At 40.9% G+C, this 25,708-nt stretch overlaps 1 protein-coding gene across 1 annotated transcript; it reads left to right on the plus strand.

Moving 5' to 3' along the window:
* Positions 1 to 478: 478 nt before the first annotated feature.
* On the plus strand, positions 479 to 25,501 carry LOC106909944 (semaphorin-4E-like). Its single transcript, XM_088002673.1, has 14 exons — positions 479 to 575; positions 889 to 1,034; positions 12,741 to 12,803; positions 12,889 to 12,984; positions 13,373 to 13,472; positions 15,365 to 15,475; positions 15,554 to 15,702; positions 16,555 to 16,730; positions 23,245 to 23,395; positions 23,476 to 23,698; positions 24,372 to 24,490; positions 24,561 to 24,727; positions 24,802 to 24,843; positions 24,935 to 25,501. Exons 1-14 carry the CDS (start codon positions 479 to 481, stop codon positions 25,455 to 25,457), a joined length of 2,163 nt encoding a protein of 720 aa, XP_087858799.1. The 3' UTR covers positions 25,458 to 25,501.
* Positions 25,502 to 25,708: the final 207 nt, after the last annotated feature.

The following is a 25,708-nucleotide window of genomic DNA, read 5'->3' on the forward strand; positions in this document are numbered from 1 at the left end:
ATATTGAACAGCCATGGTGAGATATTTTTTTTGTTTCAAATGTAATTTGCACTCAAGAGTACAATTACTTCTGTTTAACTGTTAGAAAAGTTAGTGTTGAAAAATTGAGGTTAAGTGAATATTCAATTGCATATGATATGCATGTTTCAAATGAACCAAAAGACATGCTTAAGATCGCTGAAATTAAAATGAAAAAGCAAATGTGAAACACAGAATGGCTTGCTGAAATTAGTTTAAATATATTGCTGTTCTATGTAAAGGACGTCCACCAAGGTCGGCCCCCCCTACCTTTCTAGTACACCAAATCTGGCCCTCTTTGCAAAAAGTTTGGACACCCCTGTGCTAAGGATTCATATTTCATAATTTATGAACCCATAATGTTTCTGTGTGACATGTAATTATTAACCAGGAAATAAACTGCTGCTTCCATAACAACTGCAATAGAAATGTGTTTTTTCTTTCCTTCCTGTCTGAGGTTATGATGCAGAGCCAGGTAGCGCTCCTTTATGTCCTGATCATTATGAGTGAGGGATCAGCCCAAAGCCTGAAACCCCGCCGGAGCGTTTTCTTCTCAGGTGAGCATCTCTGCAGCAGCACTGAAATGTCCAGACCAGTGCAGAAGTATTCACAGTCTGTCGACTTTTCCACATTTTGTCATGTTGCAAACACAAACCTAGAGTTTCATTGTGACTCTGAGTGACAAACCAGCACAAAGAAGTGCATTAAAAAGATGGAAATAATACGAGTGTAGCATGAAGATGCTGTCTACCCCCTCTTACTCTGATATCTCTAAATAAAATGCAGAGAACTGAATTAAATTCAGAGGTTTATGAAAATGCTCTGATTTCAAAAGTAACCTGAGGATGCCGGTTGGATTCCTTCCCTCAGATGTTAACCTGAAGCTGTTTAAGGAGCCTGACTTTGACGGTTTGAGCTCCATGCTGGTGAGAGAAGACATCGGTCTGCTCTTCATCGGAGCCAGAGGAAAGGTCATCACGCTCAGTTTGGATGACATCACTGAGAAGACCAGCGAGGTAGGAACTGGGTCTGGGTGGTGAAACTTCAATGAAATTAAATGCAAAGAGAAACTATGGGGTGGCATTTTGAAAGTTACAGGTAAAAAACTTCAATAATGTGGGTAATTTAACCTGTCAGGACGAAAAAAATGAGGATTCATTTTCCTGTCATGTTATTCATTCATTAGTAAATATCACGGTTTCCAAATATTTAATTAGCAAGCTAAATAGTTTATAAATTACATATTTAGTTAGTTGTGGAGTAAATATGTAGAAACTAAATAATTTCAAATAAAATATATTTAGCTCTGAGCCTGCTAAAACATTTACTTTACAAAATACATGTTGGAATATACATAAATAAATATACACATTTAAAAAAATTCCTTAAAAAAACAGGAAAATGTCCTGGTAATTTTCTGCCAGTACATTTTCCTGTTTTTTTAACGGAATTTAACATTTTTTCCCCCGTAATTTAACAGTTCTTATATGTTAAATTTTAAACACAGAAAACTTAAATTACGGGAAAAAAACCCATTAAATTACGGAAAAATTCTGCCGGAAATTCCGTAAAAATACAGAAAATGTACTGGCAGAAAGTTACCAGGACATTTTCTGTATTTTTTTTTTTTTTTCAGAATTTCCATCAAAATATTTTCCACAATTTAACAGTTTATGTCAAATTTACCAATATTTTGTTAACCTAAAACTGAAATTCTCTCTTTTTACTGTCTTTTGTGACATATTCACAAACTATTTTTAAAAGCCTTGGATATTTCCAAATACTTTTGTCTTCCAAACCATTGAATTTTGAAACAAAACTAAATTCTTAAGTCCACAGGATATGTAGTTGTAGAACACAAAACACTTAGTTTGAAAGTAGCTCATGCAAAGTGATATAAAAATGAAACCATTCTACAAACAATTTGCAGACTATTTTGCAATTTAAGACCATAAATTGACATGTCATGTAGTCTATATAACTAACCGTCACTATTGTATATTAAGAGCTAAACATATTCTTGAGCTTGCTAATGTTTATCTTCTACGGTGGCCGACAGGTGCAAATGTGCAGCAAAAGAGAAAACATGCAAACAAAAGAAAAGACACCCCCCCGAATCAAATGCAGCAAACAAAAAAGAAAACACCCCCGAATTAGAAAACACCCCCGAATCAAATGCAGCAAACAAAAAAGAAAACACCCCCGAATTAGAAAACACCCCCGAATTAAATGCAGCAAACAAAAAAGAAAACACCCCCGAATTAGAAAACACCCCCGAATTAGAAAACACCCCCGAATTAAATGCAGCAAACAAAAAAGAAAACACCCCCGAATTAGAAAACACCCCCGAATTAGAAAACACCCCCGAATTAGAAAACACCCCCGAATTAAATGCAGCAAACAAAAAAGAAAACACCCCCGAATTAGAAAACACCCCCGAATTAAATGCAGCAAACAAAAAAGAAAACACCCCCGAATTAGAAAACACCCCCGAATTAAATGCAGCAAACAAAAAAGAAAACACCCCCGAATTAGAAAACACCCCCGAATTAGAAAACACCCCCGAATTAAATGCAGCAAACAAAAAAGAAAACACCCCCGAATTAGAAAACACCCCCGAATTAGAAAACACCCCCGAATTAAATGCAGCAAACAAAAAAGAAAACACCCCCGAATTAGAAAACACCCCCGAATGAAATGCAGCAAACAAAAAGTGTTGAAAACGGAAGTGCTCCAGACCACTATGGGGAGTCTAACAAAAAATAGCTGTGTCCGAATTCAGGCTCTGCATCCTTTCAAGGGCCCTGAGAAACTGATCCTTCGAAGCATAGACATAATAAAAGAGTACACCCTCCCCCCCACGATTGGCTGCTCCGGCGCAAATACACTTTGCTTTGCTCAACCAAAACAGCAGAAGATGCCTTCAGCACTGCGGAATATTGTTGATCGGATCGACGGACTACTGACGTGAGGGCTCGACAGACTTTTCGCAAGTAAGATGGACATATTACTGTGTATTTTTGTGATTAGAATATTACTATACTGTACTTATGTCCACTGGCGAAATACCAGCTAATGCTAGCTATAGTGCTTGGTGTTCAGCCCCCGCTCTGACAGCTAACCGAGATTCCGTAAATCTTAAAATGTTTCAGTCATTCTCCAACATTTAGATTATCTGATACAAGAGCCTACTATAGAAATGAAACAATATTATAAAAATCATAACATTCACCAGCAAAGTTTACACAGATGACAATGGCTATTATTTAATTATTTAACTCAGTCAACGTAAGATAACTCGAAAATGTCCCGTTTTTGTTTTGAAGGTTTCCTACGACGTGAGGAAGAAGGGAGAGACAGATTCACTGCACAGCACGGATGAATCTCGTATCGGATTTTGGACCCAATCTCAGCTGCTGAATCACTCTTAAACCAGAACTCGTAGGCTGGAAAACATTATATATATATATATATATATATATATATATATATATATATATATATATATATATATATATATATATATATATATATATATATGTGTGTGTGTGTGCGTGCATAATCATGCATAGCCTAATGTATATTATTCAGTATTAATGATTATTTATTTATGTTTGTATACTTATATAAGTATGTATTGATAACACGAGAGCGGTCCATTAGGCGTCTGTCCTTTTATTATGTCTATGTGAGAAACGGCCCGATCTACAGAAGACGGATCCTTCGAAGGCCACGAATATGGACGACCAGAAGAGAGAAGCTGTAGCCTCCGGCTAGCTGCCTAGCCTCCATCTCGGCGTTATGTTGCTTAGCAACCGTGACAACGTGAAGCACAGAGCAACGAAGTAAAAAAAACGGACTCAGTTGTTTTTTACTCTTTATTTCTGTATTATTCTTCACCTTTTGTAATAAAAGTTGTTCCATAGTAAAAAGAAAATCTGTCTGATTCTAAAATGTTTAATGTATACAAGGGATATTATTCATTTTCAAATACTCTCCAGATCTCAGGTAGTAAGACATTACAGTTAAATAAACTATGTTTGAAGGCTTAACTTTAATCAGTCAAACCCATTTGCTCAGGAATAAATTAAATACTTTATTAATATCTACATGGAGCGCCCGGCCAGCTGACAGCTTGCGAGTGAAGCTGGCTGTTAATGCAGCGGGAGAAGACATCTCCGAAAACGTCGGAGCAATATTGGAAGTAGGTGATTTATTAATGAACCGAGCAGATATTTCAGATCTATACATCTACATTCTCGCCTAAAAACATTGTAAAAAATAAATTTGTGTAATTTTAAGTGTAATACAGCAAAAATTATTTTGTCGCCATTGCTGCTTTTCTGAACACCCGCTTTAAAGGATGCAGAGCCTGAATTCGGACACAGCTATTTTTTGTTAGACTCCCCATAGTGGTCTGGAGCACTTCCGTTTTCAACACTTTTTGTTTGCTGCATTTCATTCGGGGGTGTTTTCTAATTCGGGGGTGTTTTCTTTTTTGTTTGCTGCATTTAATTCGGGGGTGTTTTCTAATTCGGGGGTGTTTTCTAATTCGGGGGTGTTTTCTTTTTTGTTTGCTGCATTTAATTCGGGGGTGTTTTCTAATTCGGGGGTGTTTTCTTTTTTGTTTGCTGCATTTGATTCGGGGGTGTGTCTTTTCTTTTGTTTGCATGTTTTCTCTTTTGGTGCGCATTTGCACCTGTCGGCCACCGTAATCTTCTGTACATCACAACTAATTAATTGCATTTTACTATACAAATTTTCAACATACAGTACAGACCGAAGGTTTGGACACACCTACTCATTCCTCTAGTCTTTGAAGTCAAATAAACAATTTTGTTTGTTTTTATGAAATATAGGTATAAATATCCAGTTAAAAATCAAACACTACATAAACACAGCCTAATGCCAACAACAGTGGAAGACACTGGATTCATGAGTGTGTGCTCTCATTACCTCTCGTCGCTGTGAACATAAAACAAAACAGTCCATTTTATGTTGATGTTCTGCAAAAAAAAGGTTAATCCAATTCTTAGGTATAGTTACCAAGAGCTTGAAATGTTCTGTGACCAGTTCTTGTGCTTCACAAAGGTTCCTGGTGCACCAGGTTTGATGAGATGATCAATCACATTTAAACTTCAGAAGGCTCAAATTTTCCATGGATTCCCAGTCATTCAGTTCATTAAGGGACTTGAGCCATCTGGCTGGAATGCAAAGCTGCTTCTTCACCTTCGTCTGCGTCGTGTCAGTCGACCTTGTTCAGGGTTTGAGCCCAGAAAAACTCTAAAAAAAGAGAATGGATACTCAAGTTTAACACAGAAACACTTCATGTTATAAACTTACTTTTTACAAAGCACTTCTAAATTACATTACAGCAGCACATCACCTTTCTCATCAGCGTCTCACCAATTGCTAATAGCTCTTTCACAAACAACAACATTGAGTAATTTTGATGAATTCTGACATGGGTTTCCTCCGCAGGGTGGCTCCCTTAGAGATAAGGTGAGAAGCTCGGTCATCCAGGAGGGACTCAGAGTAGAGCCGCTGCTCCTCCATGTTGAGAGGAGCCAGTTGAGGTGGCTAGGGCATCTGGCCTGACCAACCAATCAGACAGGAAGAGAGTCTTAGCGCTATCAATCAACCTCCTCATGCTGTCAATAAACTTACCATTACAGGAAAACCGTTTATCCACTGTCATCGGTGTCCATGCAAACTAGCCTTAACATTCATCCTTAACATTCATGACAGGTTCTGTTAGCTGCAGCGTAGCCAAAAGCAAGAGATCGGAGAGAAGTGGGATGAGCAGCACCACAAGAGTTTGTGATTGACACGCTAAGACCTGCCTCCTGGCTCTGACTGTTTGAATCCAGTTAGCACTGGCTAATAGAAGACCTACATTTTTTTCACAGATTATCTCTCATGCAATATCACGACACAGTGACAACTTCAACAAATATAAAAAAAATGTATCATAAGTTACATAGTGCTGCATTAGACATTATTAGAAAGACACATAACAAAACATTATGTTTATGTTACTGTAATGAAGCCCTAGGCAGAAATTCAACCTGGAAGACTCTTCCGGCATCACCTATCACCACGCCTTCATCCCAGCCAATCAGGACGCACCACCTCTCTACCTTGATCCAATCACCTAGCAAGAGCTCCTTCAAAAGACGAAGCAACCACAGATCCACCTGCTTCAGTTGTGGTTCAACGTTATGGGTGCTTTTCCTCTACCTCTGTAACATCCAGCTGCCTCCTCTCCATCAACGGTTCCGCTCCTTTTGGCCTGGTTCGGCTCGCAAAGCTCCCTCCGATCGTCCTTTTTCTTTTTCTTTGTTCAAATGTCTCTTGCTTGCTGTGCTCCCATGGACTTTCAGCTGCCCCATCCTGGCTCCCCTTGGCCTTCATCAGCGACGCTCCGGCCTCTCTTCGATCCGCCGTCCCTTTCTTCCCACCACTGACCCTCGTCAGCCCTCTCCTGCTGATCTCGTCACAGACTCCTCCGCCCTGATCATCTTTTTAAGCTCACCTCCAGGAGAACGCCGCCACCAGTCCGCCAGGGTCTCTCACTTCTGTGTCTCAGCTCGCAGCTGGCTCTCCAGCCTCATCATCCAGCAACCTTGTTGCGCCCATGGGGGTGTTGTCTAGCTTCATGGATTCTTCGCCTCCCTCCTCTACCCCTCCGTTAAACTCATCTTGAGCAAGGGCTGTCAGTCAGCTCACTGATCTATCCGCCCCATGATGACTCCCTTCGGCCTTCATCAGCGACACTCCGGCCCCTCCTCGATTCGCCGTTTTCCTCCCCGCCACTGACGCTCGTCAGCCCTCCTCAGCTCGTCTCGTCGTGGACTCGCTCCTATGCCTGGATTGTCTTTCCCAGCTCACCTCCCGGAGAACGCTGCCATCAGACCGCCACGCTCACTTCCGAGTGACTCTGCTCACAGCTGGCTCTCCAGCTTCATCAACCAGCAACTTCGCTGCGCCTGTGGGGGCGGTGTCCAGGTAATGATATACCTTCTCCACTCTCGTTCATATTTTGTTTTCATGACATCACAGTTAGGGCACCAGTGCTTCCAGCTCCTGTTTATCTGGCCACCCATTGTTGGTCAGTCTCAGCATCTTTAGAGTCATGATTAGCTCAACTTGTGGTTTGCAGAGCTGGGCTTTAAGCTGTTCTAAATCTCATCGGCTCCGCTTTCTAATGGCACTTGGACAGTGATCTTAACTTTGCAAGTGTTCTGCTTCTCAGGCCGTTCAGTTCGCTGCGTCGCACGTCCTGATAACTTCTGTTCCTCTTTCCCTCATTTTCTGTCAGCTCGAACTCGTATCGAGGAGGCATGGGCATTAAGTAGAAATACCACATTTATAGGATCCGTCAGTCCAGCACACGCGACATGAGGGTCATAAAATGAGTCAGCTTTCTTCCATAACTGGATGGCTGCCTAAGCATTGTGGTTCTACACGCAATTGCTGTTGGAGTTGGTTGCAATCATTTTAAGCACACCAGTATTGTGCGGTGTCAATTGGGAGATAGATGGATAGATAATAATGCATTAACTAATTTCCATAAATGTAGCGTACGGCATAGACTGTTTTGTCACCACCCGTGTGTGTAACATGATTTGTGTGCTTAGAGTGATCATAAACGGCAGAATACAGTTCCTACGCGAGGCAGCTAGTTCTCCTGTGTGGCGGGGGGCGCTCATGATCCCAGACATTGCGATTCCACAAATGCAGAGTAAGAGACAGTAACAACGAGCTAGCTAGAGCTAGCCTCACATTAAAGTCAGTTCAGCGATACATCTTTAGTTTTTTTTTCTCTTACCACCCAATCACCTATTAATCGCAAACCATTAAGCCTAAAACTATATTTCTTTTGTGTGAGAAATATTTGACTGTTCTTTTTTATACATATATATATTTTTTGTAGCGTTGTTTTCAGTTGCTATGGCAACGAACCTGCTCGTAGCTGTGATCCAGAGAGCGAGAAAGTGGTTTTGAGTCATACATTAACAGTTTTCCCCTTTGCTATGAACACAGCACAAAATTAATAATATCTACATGTCAGTTTGAGTTAACGGAAGTATTCTATGGTGGCAGCCCTGACATGTATGTAAAAGAATAGTTTTTCTGCCCCCAGCGTTGTCCGCATGTGCAAATTTTCCGGTGTAAACAATAACTTGCAGGGGTATACATTTGTAAATCCGATTACGAATGCCTCTCCAGCTATAAACCTTGTTAGCATGTTACTGAAGCACACGCGCTTGAAACAAGTCTCCTGCTCCCTTATAAGGCTTATGATGATCTACCCACTCCGCCAGGTGGCAGATTAAATATCAACGTATTGGTAACCATAGCTACTTTGACTTTTGCAGCCATCCATTTGTGCCGCACGTCTCATCACCCTTATCACAATAAAAACACCTCGGGATCTATAGAAACTTATCCATGCATTTATCTCCAACCGTATTGATAACTGCAGCAGCGTCTTAATTAAATCCTGGGAGATGCAGCTAATCACTCCAGTTCCAAAGATTTCTCATCGGCTATCTCAGCTTAGAGAACAGACCTTAAACACTGTTTGTTCAGAGACCTCTGATCAGTCTAGCTCCTTAACCCATTAAAGATCTGATCCATCGACCTTCTGCTCCACTCCGGGTCTGACCTGCTCTGCCTCCCCAGAATGAAATGAAGCAGCATTAACCTTGTGCACGTCAAACCTTGGAAAATTTCTGAAAATATAACTTATTTTCAATCTCGCTCATAAGTCTCCATCTATAGCTGCTTTGTTGCATAATTTATGAATCATTAATGAGTATTTGACAAGTAATGTTAGCACTTGGAAAGGGTGTCTCCTTTCTGTGTGATTCGTGGTACTTCGGGCTAGCCTGCTGCTGCTGAAAGGGCTACGAATTAAACCTCGATTTGACCACTACCTTCGACTAGTCCCCGCACAGGCATTTCAATCTTTAAGCTGCCTTTTATCACCACCAAGCCTTCCTCCTTCTCGTCATCCAGCAGTCACCATTACCTCTGTTATCCCCACAGGTCATTCCAACAACTATTCAACAGTATTTCTAAAGTCTTTCACACCATCATGGTACGCCTTAACTAAATTTGGCGCAACTTAGAAATCTTTCCTTCCTCATGATGGGGTCACGTCCTTCACTATTCATTCTTTCACCGCCACCTTCTACTCCCTTAATCTGGAATTCAACTGCAACATTTTCTAGCGCCTATTATGAAGTACAGACTTTTTGGGGGATCTATACTTAATTATTGCTTTATATTCGTATATATGAATATATTTTAGATGTTTAGGTTTTTAAGATTCAGTCCTATCTCATTCTAAAAGCACTGCTTTGCTGCTGGAAATGCGCCATATAAATAAATCACCTTTCCTCGAGGATCGAGGGGAAAACTGCCACTTACATCAATCACCTAGCACAATTTATCTCAGGAGATGCTTGTTTACTATCCATTCTAGTAATCTATTAGTTTAGAATGCTCAAGGGACAACGCAGGTCCCGGATCTATGCCTGTTTCACGCTGTCCTCAATCTTCACTTTTAAGTCAGCAAGCCCCACCTCAACACCTGCGTCCCTCACGCATGAAGTCTCCAGATTAGCCATGTCTTTAAATTTCTTAGAAATCCAAGATTCATGCGAGTTCCCCTTGGCCATTTCCAGGCCTCATATTTAGTCCGCAGGCAGCCTCCCATTGCCCACAAGGTTCAGTCATAACCCATTTGCCGATCGTCAGCGGCATCCTCCTCTCGTACTCTTTCAGACCTCTCTTCCATTCTCACTGCCTTCAGACAATGGGTAAGCATTCATAACAAATCTCTGGTGGTGGAGTACTCCGACATACTAAATATCTATTGTTCAGGGAGTTGGCTTAGCCTAACAAGGCTGGAACAGCCTGCAGACCACAGACATCTATGCTGCACATCGAGGCCGGATCAGCTTGCAAGCCACGCCAGCACCGCTTCTCTCAGGCTCAATATAGCCCGCATGAGCCGCTAACTAGGCTCGAACAGCCTGCAGGCCACCGCAGTCATCACCTTGCCTAACAAAGTTTGATATGAGCTTGCAGGCCCGGCTGCCATGCGCCTAACAAGGCTTGAACAGCCTGCAGGCCATGGCCATCATTGCCTGCCAACCAAAGCTTCGCTAAGCTTGCAGGCCAGCTGCCATTGCGCCTACGAGGTTCGATCAGCTGCAGTCCGCGGCCATCACTGCCTGCCTAACAAAGCTTCACTATAAGCTTGCAGGCCGGCTGCCTACAAGGTTCGATCATCCTGCAGGTCTCGGCCTCTTTGCCTCGCCTAACAAAGTTCGTCATGAACTTGCAGGCTGGCTGCCGTGCACCTAACAAGGTTCAAACAAGCCTGCAGGTCACAGCATGGCCTCGCTCCGGCACCCTCTTTTGGGGGGAAGACCTACCTGAGCTTCGTTCGAGCCGATCATTCAAGCTCGCTGTGATTCTCAGCTCGCACGTCTTCCACCGGTGTCCGAGCGCCAAATTCTTGGTCCAATAAAATTGTCTAACTGCTGTTTCTCTCTCTGCGTGAGTCTCTATAGATTGAAATGAAGCCCTAGGCAGAAATTCAACCTGGAAGACTCTTCCAGCATCACCTATCACCACGCCTTCACCCCAGCCAATCAGGACGCACCACCTCTCTACCTCGATCCAATCACCTGGCAAGAGGTCCTTCAAAAGACAAAGCAACCACAGATCCACCCGCTTCAGTTGTGCTTCAACCCATCTCCTCCCCGTTTCCACCACCAGCCTCCCAGACGCCCCAGGTCCCTTCAAGACTCCTCTCTCCAAGCTCCGCTCCACCACCAGTGACTGGGCCTGGGGGAAGACCTACCTGAGCTTCGTTCGAGCCGATCATTCAAGCTCGCTGCGATTCTCAGCTCACACGTCTTCCCCCGGTGTTCGAGCGCCAAATTCTCGTTCCAATAAAATTGTCTAACTGCTGTTTCTCTCTGTGTGTGAGTCTCTACAATTGAATTGTAGAAAACACCACACATTTCTTAATTTAAACTAAAGGTTTAACAGGTTGAGTAAAACAAAAACAAATGTACACACCTATTATAAAGATGCCTACTTGCTTGCCAGCAAAAGTTCAGGAGTGTCTGGATGCAGCTGTTCAGTAGAGAAAACAAAATAACCATATAAAGAGAAGGAAATATAAATAAACACCAAAACATGCAAGTCTTCCAATAATTAAAACAATCATTTGGGTTTTTTTTTAACAATGTAATTAATTTGTTCTGACAACAAATTTAGAACAGTACTATTTATATAGTTTTTAAGCTAAGCTACAATAACCGATAATCAGTTTGCAAGCAGGCATTTCAGCAAAAACTCCCAATTGGAAGAATTGTTTTGCAAACGTCACTTTTATTTACTCTCAGTGATGTTTATTCCTATTTCAGAAATAGGAAAATTAACTATCTGTATGTACAATCCACTGACTTACAATTTATATGAGGCAAGAAGCTTCTGACCCACTGTAACAGTTTATCAACCTAACCTAATCTCAACATGCCTGATTAGAGCACCGAACATGCAACAAATTTAACGCTGACTGAAACACGAGCCGTCCCCACCCCAGTCTGACGGTCGTCCTCTGGTCTAACCGCTTCCCTCCGCCCCAGTTTACGTTCGTTCGTCGCTCGAGCCCCCCACACTCCCCACCACCACCTCCTCTAACTATCCCCCACTCCTGGCGACATTTCCCATATTCTAAAACCCCAAACTTGACATGGAAAGTATATTTACCGAAGTTAAATGGCCACCTGCTTTTATGTTAACAACCGGGTCATCAAATCATGTTTAGCAAATAAAACAACTGCAGCTTGACATTTTTAAAAAGCAGGATTGAGACACAAGTAGCATGACGCCATGAACGGTTAGCTTTCACGCGCCCAGTTCAGTTTGACTTGAAAAAATGGACTGTACGAGTTTGGTCAAATAAATAAATAGTAATACAGCAGTCACCTGTACTTTTACTTTTACAATACACAAGCAAACGCAGCATTTTAAAAATAATATATACCTTTTTTGTATAAGAAAAAAAAGACTGCAAAACAGTTTGCAATTATAGACTGTGCCAGGAGTCTCACAAAGTCAAATGAAGTCAACTACAAATATTTCAAAACATTATTCACAGAAAAGAATGTGTTTTTATTTATTTTACTTTACCAGGGAGGTTCCAGAAAGGTAACGCCAGCTCTTAATCCAACCGAAGTCCAAAAGATATATGTTGCAGGGTCCGACTAGCGAGCTTGAAATGTCATATGACCAGTTTTCGCGTTTGCGAAGTTTCTTGTTCCCATGATGCAATGTGTAAAATTGAAAATACAGTACAAATACCTGTAAAACTAAAAACGGAAAAATTCCTTCAAATTTCTACTGTACATTTACCGTTTTTTTTAGTTTTTTTTTTTACAGTGTAGCTACAAAGCATTTGCAGTATGCTACCTATGAATTTTTAGTTTGAAGCTATGACTTTATAAAATGAAGCCATTTATTTTCTCTTATTAACTGAATAACCATTATTTTGTCTGTTCATTTTTGGCTGTGTAACTTCACAAATGGCACCCAATCGAACATATATTTGACTTTTCATATTACAACAACATGCAGGAATTTCACAAACATTTCCTCATAAACACATGGTCTTTTGGTTTGTTTCCTGTCAGGCTAACTGGGTAGTGAACTCTTCAAGCAAAATCGAGTGCCAGAGGAAAGGCAAGAGCATCGAGGTACACTACAGCACATTAAAATAAATTATAAGTTTTTCCCCTCAGTTTTACAGTCTGTTTATAGAAATAGCTGTCCTTCTAACAGGAATGTGACAACTACATCAGGATGATGCACACTCTGGATGATGGCAGAGTTCTGGCTTGTGGAACCAAGGCATTCGAACCTACCTGCACACACCTGGTACGTTCCTCCCATACCTAAGGCTGGAGTCGTTGTCCTGTAGTTCCAGAACCATCGGCTGGGCATTTGCTGTGTAGGAGGAATTTAGTTTATTGCAATAAAACAGGAAAGGATGTAAAAGCATGGATCACTAAGGTATTAGAGTTTTGCATTGTTTTTTCATTTTACCCTCAAAATTAAAACAGATTTATGGAAGAATAAGTAATATCCATCCATCCATCCATTTTCTTACACCATTGTCCCTAGTGGGGATAGGAGGGGTGCTGGTGCTTCTCCAGCAAACGTTTCAGGCGAGCGGCGGGGTTCATCCTGGACAAGTCGCCACTCCATCGCAGGGAATAAGTAACATCATTTCTAAATTATTATAATTTCTTCAATGTTTCTTCAGATGGTCGACAAAGGACATATCACCATGGAGAACACAACTCACAGTGGCAGAGGGAAAATTCCCTTTGGCCCCAAAGAAAAATTTGCCTCCATGATGGAAGGTTGGTGCAACACTTTTTATCCCAGGCCTAATGATGTTTCGCTCAGTATCTCAGTGCTTCCTGGTCTGGATTAATCATTTGTTGAGTTCTTCACCAAACAGCCGGTGAGCATTGAGAAACTTCATCCTATGAAATGTTTAGTTGTTTTCCTATGTCTTCATGGTTGTACATTTACTCATATCTAGATACAACATCAACCAGTGAACCTGTGCTGCTGCTTCTTCTCAGATATCTCATTCTCTTCTTGATGCTTCAAAGCCTTCAGAGTATAAAAAAAGTTAGTTTGGGGGTTTTGGGTTGCTGGATTGTAACCAGTTGAAAAACAGAGGAAACAGGAGTAAGAGAAAAAATAAATGGAGTTGATTAGATAATCAAAGTAACTTTTAAACTCGGGCTGTTTATTAGTTCACCACAAGTTTATGACCCTAATTATGGATACTGTTTGTAAAGTTAATCAATAATTAACAGCAATAATTTCTTTTCACATTTTATTTTACTTTTTATTTCATGCAATCAAATGTACAAAGGAAAAGTTCCTGTAATAGCTAGAAGAAATCATGAATACGAGGGTGAAAATGTCAGGGCCATATTCTTAGATTTGAAGACACCGTTAACCATGAACTTTTGCTGGGAAAACTGTCTAATTTGAATTTCTCAAATGCTGCTGTCTCATGCCAGTCAAATAGAATACATATATATAGGAGAATAAAACTTCACATACCTTAATTGTTCTGCTGCAGTGCCACAAAGCTCCATTTTGGGCCCCATCCTAGTCGGTCTTTACATTAATGACCTACCAGACTTTTGTTCGCATGTAAAAGTACAGTTACATTCAAACGATAGTGTTATTTATCTGTTCATGCCAGAAAAAGAAAGAATATTCTTCTATGCAGCTATTGTACCTGCTACCTGCTGCTTATTTTTCCCTTTGGTCCACAGATGGCCAGGAACCAAGTATTGTTGTTAATGGAGAGAGACTTGATCTGGTTGTAAAATGTAAATATCTTGGAGTCAATGTTGACCCAAATCCATCCATCCACCCATTCTGCAATTATTTTTATTTTCATATAAAATACTGCTATACAACCTGGTCATATGCAGCTGCAAGTATAGTAAAACCCATCATGTCTCTTCAAAAGGACAATAAAAACCTCTGACAAGAAATTGTTCCATTTTCATTATTGTAAAATTATTAACAAGCATAATGTTTTAAACCTTGATTCTTGTCAGATATATCATGAAGTCTGTATTATTTTTAAAGTTTTAAATGGGCTTTGCCCACCACCTCAGTAGATTTTATTCAGAAACGACACAATAAAATAAAAACCAGAGAACAAACCAAAGGAAACTGCAACCTACTGAGACACAGAACACAGTTTTGACAGAAGGAGGAGTCTGTTAGAGACACATATTCATGGAGCGGACCATCAGCCTTTACCAAAGAGTGAAAACGACAACTTTTAAGAAGAATCGCAAGCATTGGTTGAACGCAAACCAGTTTGTATTCATTCATAATGTCTTGCGCTGTTGCTGTCTTCTGTCCAGTGCATTGCATGGTAAGGTGTTTTGTTTTTTGTGCTTGCTTGTCTTAGAACAAAATACGAAACTGAGCTGTCGTACTAATTCCTGCGTATTTACACTGTCATGAATTGTGGTAATATTGATTAATGTGTGCTGCCCTAATCAAATAAACTAAAATAAATTAAACATTTTAAAGTGTTGATTCATCAGAAAACATCTTCACAACATCCAATTTAAGACAACATTTTTTCTCGAGTACTGAGCAGCTGTGCAACAAGGCTAATGGTTTGAGTGGATTCCACCCATGCTGAAGGATTGTTTTTCAGTGATTAGTTTAAAATTTGTTAAACATTTTCCTCTGCTATCAATAGGAAAGACGTTATATACCGCTGGCTCCACAGACTTCTTGGGAAAAAACATGGCTCTCCAAAAACATGGGCGCAGTGTGATCAAGAATGATCAAGGATCCAATTGGTTCAACGGTGAGGTGGTCACTTGACCCAGTTAAAATATATATTCTTGTCAAGCCTCACTTCACTTTTTATTTTGTCTGAACTTAGAGCCCACCATGATTATTTCCATACACATGGCTGAAATAAGCAAAACTTCAGAGAACAACGAGGATGACTACGTGTTCTTGTTCCTCACCGAGAAGAGTGTTGAAGAAAAAAAAGAAATTCAGTTGTCGAGAGTTGTACGAGTGTGTAAAGTACGTCTGAATGCTAAACCTTTTTTTTCTCTCTTGCTCTTGGTGAAGGCGGATGCCTCCTTAACCATTCTCATCCTCCTCACTCTGTTTTTGCTGCTTTTTTGGAGCCTTTCTTTGCATATCCTCCAAATCTACAAATTGTGCTTAGCTGGTCTCTCAATGCAATTGATCAAGTTTTCTCAACGAGAAGACTAGGCACAGAAGAACCCACTTGTCCTGCAGGGACACATCCAGAGTGTACATCCTGGATTGGGTCGACTAGCGAACACTCACACTGACATGCTGAGTCAGTCTGAGTGTTTCGCTACCTGTGAGACTGAGATGCAAGTTGTATGCGATTTTTTCGTAGGCAAACTTTGGATGCTAAAACTCAATAGCCAAATGGAATCAATCTTGGAGAATTTGCTAGTTTTTGGCCCATTGGAAACAAAATAACAGAAATGAACCAGTTAAGACTCTAGGGCAGATGGAAAATTTAAGGCATCTAGTTTACATATTCACTAATCCCAGAACAGGAATCAAACCTTTTAGTTGGAACAAAAATATGCAGAGGATTTCACTCAATCCAGAGCAGGAATCAGAACAAGCTTAGAATCCAGAGAAACTCCTATTAGTTTATAAATCATGGACCATTTATTCAAAACTTGGGGTTATACTTTTTTGTTTTCTTTTTGTCTTCTTTTGCTCTTTCCTTTGCAACAAAACTTGTTTTATTGTATTTCCTTTAAATTTGTGTAAATTTGAATTGCCTTGTTGTAGAAAATGTGCTATATAAATGAAGTTACCTTACCTAAACTTCCCTTTAAACACCACATGAATCAGTATTAAAGTCTGACATTTGTGCCGATTCAGAGCGACGTGGGAGGTCCTACCATTTTGAAGAAAAGGTGGTCATCTTTCCTGAAAGCCCGTCTGGACTGCCCGTTTGGAGACCTTGGCTCTCACGCTCTGGTGCAGGACGTCTTTCTTCTACAAGATGAAAATAATATAACGAACAGCATCTTCTACGCAACATTCACCATAAACCCGTAAGTCATGTCTCCTCACGTTTCAATGTGCAAAGAATTCTGATTTTGTTAACTGCTTCATCTGCAGCTTTATGATTGTACTGTTCATAAAATAAATTGAGTCCTATTGTTCAACTGCCATAATGTTAAGGTAGAAACACTCCTGCCTTTTCTGTGGTAACTCCAAAATATTTGGAAAAATTTGCCTGTTCAAGGATTATTTCATAAAGGACATCTGAAACAAGAACATTCAGCTTGGAAAGCTGAAATACCTTAGAGCTGTGCTACTTGACAATATATAGACTGGTGTTTACACAGCAGCCAATCAAGGAGTGCTATTAACTTTCCTTGATGCTGATTGGCTGAACTCCCACAGTGGAGAAGAGAAAGACCTTGGATACTAGCTGCTGTAGTAGTTCTGAGGTTGCAGAGCTTCCCCCAGAAAACTTGCTAAGCCCGGCGGTTGGGGTGCCAACGTGTCCACCTTGTTTATGTATGAAAACATGTTAAGTAGACTAGAAATGCTGTTAGTGGTGCTGATGTTCTTAGCAGCATGAGGAGCCCTAAGTTAAATTCTGCTCAAGGCCTCATACAGCCTTGGACCAGCCCTGCATGCCAAAGCTAAAGCCACTGCACAGCTCATTTCTGCTGCTGGATGTAGAGGAACAAAAGGGATTGTGTCGTCACAAAAAATAAAAACAATAAAAATAAACCAGCATGCTGCGCGACTATGAGGCTATCATTCTCACTGCATGCTCAACATGCACCTCTAAAAGCGCACCTGTGAACACTGAGCGCAGCTCAGTGTGAACATTTGTGTTCACATTGAGCTGCATGAGCAGAGCAAATGTGTTAAATTTAAACTTGACTCTTACCTTTTTTTTACTTTATGCTTATTGATTGTTTTGATTTTTTTTATCAATCACATACAATACACAGCACAGAAACAGACTGTCGACAAAAGGAATTACTTACATTCTGACTAAGATGAACAGTTATAGGATGAAACAGGATACAGATTTACTTTCCATTTTTTGAGCAGCATTTAAAATAACAAGGAAAGAGAGACCTGATTCAGTTATTGCTCTCCAGACATCTTGTCCATTTGCTCCATCTCTTTTTGTAAAGGTCCGGTTGCAGTCTCAGCATGAACATTAACTTTTCCATTTTGTGGGTCTCTTCCACCAGTTCCAGCCAGTCCTTTAGCATTGGTGGGTCAGGTTGAAGCCATTTCCGAGTAATCAGATTTTGGCTGTAGCACTGAAGATTTTTAATAGATATTCGTCATTCTCATTCAGACCCTCCGGAACAGCTCCAAGTAGCAATAACATGACGGGTCCTTGGAATTTAAGACCCAAAATTGACTCAATCTTCCCCAAACATCCTTCCAATAATGCAGGACCAGAAAATATGGGAGTGATTTGCCTCTGTGTCCCCGCGTCCCCTCCAGCATTTAGATGCATCAGGGTTTCTATAAGGCTGCTGCTTTGGTGCACTGAAAAAACGTAGCAGATTTTTCCAACTGAATTCACGGCAATAGTTTGAGGAGGAGGTTGTAGCAGCGGATTCACACATATTGTCCCACTGTTCTTGTGATATTTCAGTATTCAACTCTTTCTCCCATCTTTTCCTAACGTAGTCTGTTGACTTTCCTTTGGATCTCAACAACCCCTGATAAAGTTTGGAAATAGTGATTTTACCGGGCTTGGAGTAGGCCTGTGAAACCAATTGAATTATCTCGTTAGAGTCTGAGATACAGGCTTTCAGTATGTGTGCAAAAATGTATTGTCTAAATTGCAAATATCTAAAGAAATCCCCTTTTTCTAAATCATATTTTTGTTGTAGTGTTTGAAAGCTTGGTAGAGAATTTTTGTCCAGTATCCTGCAATATGCAGTTAATCCTTTCTGTGACCAGTTTTTAAAACTGGAGTCTAATTGGTTGGGAATGAAATCTGAGTCAAGGCGGCCCATCTGAGAACTCGTATCTGGTTACCCAAGTTAAGTTCCTTCACCACTTCAAACCAGGTCAAGAGGGTAAATGACACTAGGGGATCTATTTTTTTTTTTTTTTTTTACATGCTGCTGCAAGTTTCTGATCCCCAATCAGAGCTTGTATTGGGATGTTTCCACATTTGCTTTCTAATTCTTTCTATCCAGTCTCGTAAGTATGGTCACACCACTGTACCACTGTTTTGAGTTGAGCTGCGAGGTAATAATCATGAAGATTTGGGAGTGACAGACCTCCTTTTTCTTTACTAATTGTAAGAGTACTGTATTTAATTCTAGGTTTCTGTCCCTTCCAAATAAAACGAGATATCAATTTGTCCCACTCACAAACTGAGAATGGGGGATTTTGATAGGCAAGGAAATAAATAGGTATAATAACCTGGGTAATACTGACATCTTAATGACCTCAATTCTTGAATTAAAGTCAGTTATACATTCAGACCACCGTGTGAGGTCTTGTTTAATTCTAGCATTCACAATTTCAAAGTTTTTTTGTACAGGTCATTCAGAAGGTAAGTCAACCATACGCCCAAGTGTTTGCTTTCTTAGACCAGTCAACAGGGACTTCATCTTTGATCTCTACCGATGGGTAATAGTTAAAACTCATAATCTGTGTTTTATCCATATTTAGTCTGTAACCTGAGTAGGTGCCAAATGTATCTAGTAACTTTAAAATGGCCAGGATGGATTGCTCCGGGCTCGAGAGGTATAGAAGGATATCATCAGCATATAGTGCTATTTTATGTTCTCTTAATTTATTACTATACCATGGATATCACTGCTCTTTCTAATTGCCTGAGCGAGAGGCTCTATGTAAAGTGCAAAAAGAGTTGGGGAGAGCGGGCAGCCTTGTCGAGTGGATCTCTCCAGCTTTATTCTGTCTGTCTGTCAAGCATTTATCTTGATCCTAGCTGTGGGTGACGCATATAATGTTTTGATACTATTGATTGCAGCATCCAAATCGTTCCAAAACTAAGAATAAATACTGCCAATTGACACAGTCAAAAGCCTTTTCCGCATCCAAGCTCGCCATTACTGCTGTGTGATTGTTTGCCTGTATATTCTGAATTATATGCAGTGAGCGTCTTATATTATCCTGAGTTTGTCGACCAGAGACAAACCCGGTTTGGTCCCCATCAATCAGATCTGAGACAAACGCGTTCAACCTATTGGACAGGATAGATGCATATAGCTTATAATCTTGGTTAAGGATTGATATAGGTCTGTACGAGCTGCATAATATTTATTTTTTTCCTTCTTTTGGTAATACCGTTATAATTGCTTCAGACCATGATGGCGGTATTGTCTTTTTCTCTAAAGTCCAATTTAATGACTTTAATAATACAGGGGACAGTTCTTGTTCAAATACCTTATACCATTCACCTGGAAGACCATCTGTGCCGGGTGTTTTATTTTATTTATTTTTTATCACCAATTTCAGCTCTTTTCCAGTAATATCTTCAGTTAAGATTTTATTCTGACATTCTCCAATTGTTGGTAAGTCTAATGAATTGATAAATGTTTTAACATCTTCTATTTTGCTTCGTTCTTGTTGTGCGTATACTGCTTTATAATATGGGGGAGAGAAATAGGTAAAATCTTTTTCTGTTGGGTGCATCGCCTGCCAAGCATCCTGTAAGCCAATATAATCCATTTCTCTCTTTAGTCATTTACTTTGTGGTGTGCTTATTCTTTAAATTAAGATACCTTGTGACTGATGAAATAACACTTTTTCAAAAAGTGAAGGTTATAATTTGGGGGCATATAGATAGAGAAGGCTAACCAAATTTCCCTCAATTTTACCTTGAACCAGTATATACCTGGCTTCACCAACTCGTATTTGCTTTATAAGATCAAAATGCAAAGAGTTATGTATTAGCACTGCGACTCCTCTCTTATGAGCCGTCTTGAATGAACTATAAAAAACTTTCCTGAATCCAAATTTTTGTAGTTTCTCATGCTCTATTGGGGACAAATGAGTTTCCAGAAGAAGTAGAATCTGAATTTTCTCCCTTTTTATCTTAGACATTACTCTGCTCCTCTTAACAGGGTTATTGAGACCATTAACATTCCATGAAGCTGCTCTGATATCACCATTAATCATACCTGTATGCGAGTTTGTACATGTCGACAGTTTGAACACAAAACCAAAGATGTTAAGAACATAACACAAACAAGATGACTTCCATCCTCAGGGCTTCACTGAGCCCCAACATCCTAGAAACTTTTCCCTTACATCAGTGGTCCCCAAACTACGGCCCGCAGGCCGGATCCGGCCCGCCTCCACATTTGGTCCGGCCCCCAGAACAATACCAGAGCGTTCAGATTTTTTTTCATATACCTTATTTTCCGGACTATAAGCCATTTATATGTGGATTTTTCTTCAACCACCAGGGGGCTCTTTAGCGGGAAGTGAATCATTGGAAGTCAAAATTGGAAATAAAAGAAGAAAGCGCCCATTAAAACGGAATTTTAATAGGGAATTGAAATTTGAGAATGTTGATAAGTTAAATAGCATTGAGGGGAAAAAGATTTTTCTTTTTTTAAAAATACTGGGATCATTATGAGAATTTGAGGTATAGATATTAGGATCCAGTAGATGGCAGTAGTGCAACAATAATGGATGCAAGCTGCCGTTGAAATCTAAAGAAGTAGAAGGCGGCGCCTATTTTCATTTAGCTCATGCTAGTAGCAAGGATCAGCACTTTTACTGGTACAGTTGCTGTTCGGAAACTACGTAATCAGTTCAGTTAAATCTAAACTTGGCAACTTTTTCTTTTTCAACTGTAATAAATGTGATATTCAATTGACCTGTTATGACTCAGATGTTGGCTGTCTGCCCCCCTCTGCTGCTGCTGCATCGCTGTGGAAAACCTGGAGCGGCAGAGATATCTGCGGTTTATATGTGTATGTTTTCTGGCTTAAAACAAAAAAACTTTGGAGTTGTGGCTTATAGGCCGGTGCGGGTCATAGTTAGGAAAATACTTCCTGGATTTATTCTGTGAAGAGCCCAGAGAGGGTTATTTGATTGTGCTTTCTGGAAAATAATACATTTTTACATTTAGGCACTCCTGCAATCGTCACACTTTTTCTGTTACAAACTGACTTCGGTCCATCGCTCCAGTGAATCCTCATCTTAGCCGGGTAAGCTGTTTGGAAACGTATTTTCCCCTCTTTGAGAATCTTCTTGATGTTTCTGTATTCTTTAAGCTTATTGTTTATCTCAGTCGGTAGATCGTGCGCAAATTAGATCAATTTCCCATCATAGAAAATCGTCCCCCACGCTGCTTTAAGGATTTTCTCTTTTATGTCGTATCTGTGAAAGTTGACGAGTATGGATCATGAAATTGATGCATCTCAAGTTTTAGGTCCCAGTGAGCGATGTGCCCGTTGAATCTGCAGATCTTGGTTGATTGAGAGCTGTTCTTTCAGAAAGTTTGCAATGAACGTCTGCATGGCGTTACCTTCAGCTTCTTCTTCAATGCCATGAATACGGATGTTGTGTCGGGATCTTCTTTCTAAATTGGTGACTTTGTCCAGGAGATTTTTCTGCTGTTTGAGGCAATAAGACAAGGAATCTCTCAAGTCCATGTTCACCGTCTCCAGCTCGTTCACCCGTTGTTCCGCTTCCGTTAGCCTAGCAGCTTGGTTACGAAAGTCCCAGCTGACCTCTTCCAGTTTATTGTTCATTTCACTCTTAAAGCTGTTCAGGTCTTGCATGATGTCATTTTTCATAGCAATGATGTCATTTTGCATTACTTTGATAGTGTTGCATAGATTCTGGATAGCCTTAGCAGTCATTAGCTCACTCTCCTCGCTAGGGTCCGAGTCCTGCATCATGCTAGCATTTTCCAAAGTTTCTTAGATCAATCCTGGCCTGATTGTGACTTTTTGCACCCCCCTGTCTCTTTTTTGATCTAACTCCATGCATAATATATAATTTTGAAGAACTGAATCTCTTAATCGAGTTTAGTGGAGTCTTCCTTGTCGCTGATCAGGACAGATTACAGATTTAACCCGCCATCTTGGAGACGCTCCTGGAAGTCTCAGACTTGACTCTTACCTTAATAAATTCTCCAAAGAAACATGGATCCTCATCCTCACACAGAGTTGATGTAAATGTCCATAAAGGTGAGCCTGTGTCCAGTTTGAGTGAAAGCAGGTGTGCGCGATCCATGCCAAAATAAACTTCAGAGATCAAGCAGTGACAATGTGTGAGGCGGTAAACACGCAGAGGTGCCAGTGGTGTGATAGTCTGCGCTCCCTGTCCAATTTGTCAACTAATAAAACTATAAAACAACAATACCAGAACAATACAGGAATCATTCTGCCCTGCTGGTAAAATGCTCATTGCAGCAGAGATGCTTGCCGTCTCTTATTTAAAGAAATAAAAATAAGAATTTTTTAAACAAAAACAGAAACAAATTATGCTTAGCCTGGCAGTGAGGTGTGGGGGGAAGTAAAGCCTAGCAGCCCTGGGGGTCGGTGCTGATATGTCTCATTTTTAGATGATTCTCTAAATTTGCAGGAAGCCGTCCAGTTCCTGCAGTCAGTCCGCTGTCTGCGCCTACAAGCTGTCAGACATCCAGCAAGTTGTCAAGGGGAACTTTCTGACTTTGGATGATTCTGGCAAATGGCAGGAATACAGAGGAACAGCGCCTACCCCCTATCCTGGTTCAGTAAGCACCAAGACCACAACAATCTAAGATGGTAGTAAAGAAATGATCCATCTGATGTGATCTCTGATCTCTATTATCAGTGTATTAATGATGAAATGCGAGCCAAAGGTGTGAAGACCTCAAAGGACCTCCCAAACACAACCCTGGACTTTATGAGGTTTCACGCTCTGATGGTGAACGAGGTGAGCCCGATCACTGGGAGGCCCCTGCTGGTCCGGTCTACAGCCCAGTTCTCCAGAATCGTTGTTGACAAAGTAACCTCTCTGGATGGACAGCAGCACATCATCATGCTTATTGGCAACAGTAAGTAACTGGATCATACATGATGACTTAACACATCTTGGCGTTGTTGGCAGGATCAGACTGGACAATGGCTGTATTGGCCAATGAACAGGCAAAAACTACATGCAGTTTCACTGTGAATGTAAGAGAAAGTTCTGGAGTGCAGTTTATAACATTACACAGTAAAATAAACTTGGCAGCAGACTCGCTCTGAACACCAAGAAAACAAAAGACATCATCATTGACTTCAGGAAGCAAAGCACCGACCCAGCCCCTCCTTACATCAACAGCAAGAGTGTGGAAAGTGTCCACACCATCAGGCTTCCTGATGTCCTCGCCTCCGCTGATATCTGGCCTGAAAACATTACAGCAGTCATCAAGAAGACCCAGCAGTGGCTACGCTTCCTGAGGGTCCTGAGGAAGCTGCTGTTGACTTTCTATTGCTCATCCATCGAGAGCCAGCTGGCATACTGCATCACACTATGATATGCAAGCTGCACTGTTGCAGGCAGGGTGAGGCGGTAGAGGGTTGTAAAGGCAGCTCAAAGAATTGTTTGCTGCCCTTTTCCCTCTCCGATGGATATTTACATCTGCTGTAGAGCTATGCCTGCACCGAGACAATTAAAACTCTAAATTAAATATTGAGTTTTAATTTTAAAACTCAATATTTAGATAAACTTGTTTGGTCCTCTAGACTCTGGTTGGCTGCAGAAGGTGGTGTGGTCTGAAAATGATGGAGGGCGAATCATTGAGGAGTTGCAGCTGTTTCAGGATCCTCAGCCCATTCGCTTCCTTCAGCTCTCCTCTAGAAGCGTAGGTTACAGCAACATGTCTGTAGACTAAATGGACCTGGAGCTAACCTTTGAACTCTGATGATCTGCAGGGTCAGCTGTACAGCGCAACTAGAACTGCTGTTGCTCAGCTCAGTGTGAGGGACTGCAGCCGCTACACATCCTGTGATGACTGCCTTATAGCCAGAGATCCATACTGCGGCTGGGACCATCTCAGAGGCCTGTGTGCTGCTGTTGCTGGTGCTTCAAACTCCTCCATGTACGTCGCACTAACTAAGACATGTTCGCTGTGTGCTGCCTTTATAATCAGAGGATTTCATTTATTTGTGGCAGGATCCAGAACCTCATTGATGGTGATGTTGAAATTTGCCCAAGCTTTAATTGCAAGTATTCGCCACATAAAGCTCTTGACACACATTTACCTTAGCGAGGAGAGTAGTAGGATAATTTTTATGGCTGTTTTGGCTTCTCCTACAGTGTCAAAGCAGATTACTGACATCCACCTCACAGTTGACGTCGCACAGTTCCTCCCCTGCTCCCCTGATACCAATCTCCCCGTCAGCTGGAGGTTCTCTGGTAGCATCCTTGAGCCCGGTCCCCGACACATTCTGCTCAGCCAGGGACTCGTTTTAACACCTTCCTCCACTGATGAAGGCCTTTACACCTGTGAGACAGTGGAAGTAGTTAAAGGCAGAGAGCACAGGAAGGTGGTGATCCAGTACAACGTTAAGATTTCAGAGGGTGGGGTAAACTGGATTCAGGCTCTATTTACCTACATTTTAGCTTTTATTTGTTTGTTGTGTTTAATGCTCATCAGCTACTTATGCTGGAAGCACAAAACTCGAAACCATGTTGGCAGTACCAGTGAGAGTAACGCTAGCAGTGAGCAATCAGAGGGAAAGACGGGGTCCTGCAGCTGTGGGAGTGATCCTGGTACTGAGAAAACCATACCAAGTTGGGTGAAAGAGAGAGAAAGATATACTGTTTAAATCAGATTTCTGTTCGATAACGGAACAACCCACCGCGGTTACACTTGTGCATCACTGCCACCAACTCTGTAAAAATAAATGAAGAAAATTATTAAAGTGTTGTTATCTATGCTTGTAACTAAGGTTAAAATGATTAATTGGGTGAATCGATTATTGATATCATTACTTAATTTAGTAATTGATTAATTGTTAACTGGTGTATACAGGTTGTAAAAGTCAGCTTGTCAAAAGAACAACACAGAGCACTAATT

Source organism: Poecilia mexicana, unplaced genomic scaffold, assembly GCF_051168715.1.
Source record: "Poecilia mexicana isolate PSO_F unplaced genomic scaffold, ASM5116871v1 scaffold_22, whole genome shotgun sequence".
NCBI lineage: Eukaryota > Metazoa > Chordata > Actinopteri > Cyprinodontiformes > Poeciliidae > Poecilia > Poecilia mexicana.

Excerpts from the sequence above, each read along its gene's own strand:
- LOC106909944 (XM_088002673.1), top strand. The coding sequence starts at position 479 with ATGATGCAGAGCCAGGTAGCGCTCCTTTATGTCCTGATCATTATGAGT. Across the intron at positions 1,035-12,740 it reads TCACTGAGAAGACCAGCGAG|GCTAACTGGGTAGTGAACTC; the intron begins GTAGGAACTGGG and ends GTTTCCTGTCAG. Across the intron at positions 12,985-13,372 it reads AACCTACCTGCACACACCTG|ATGGTCGACAAAGGACATAT; the intron begins GTACGTTCCTCC and ends ATGTTTCTTCAG.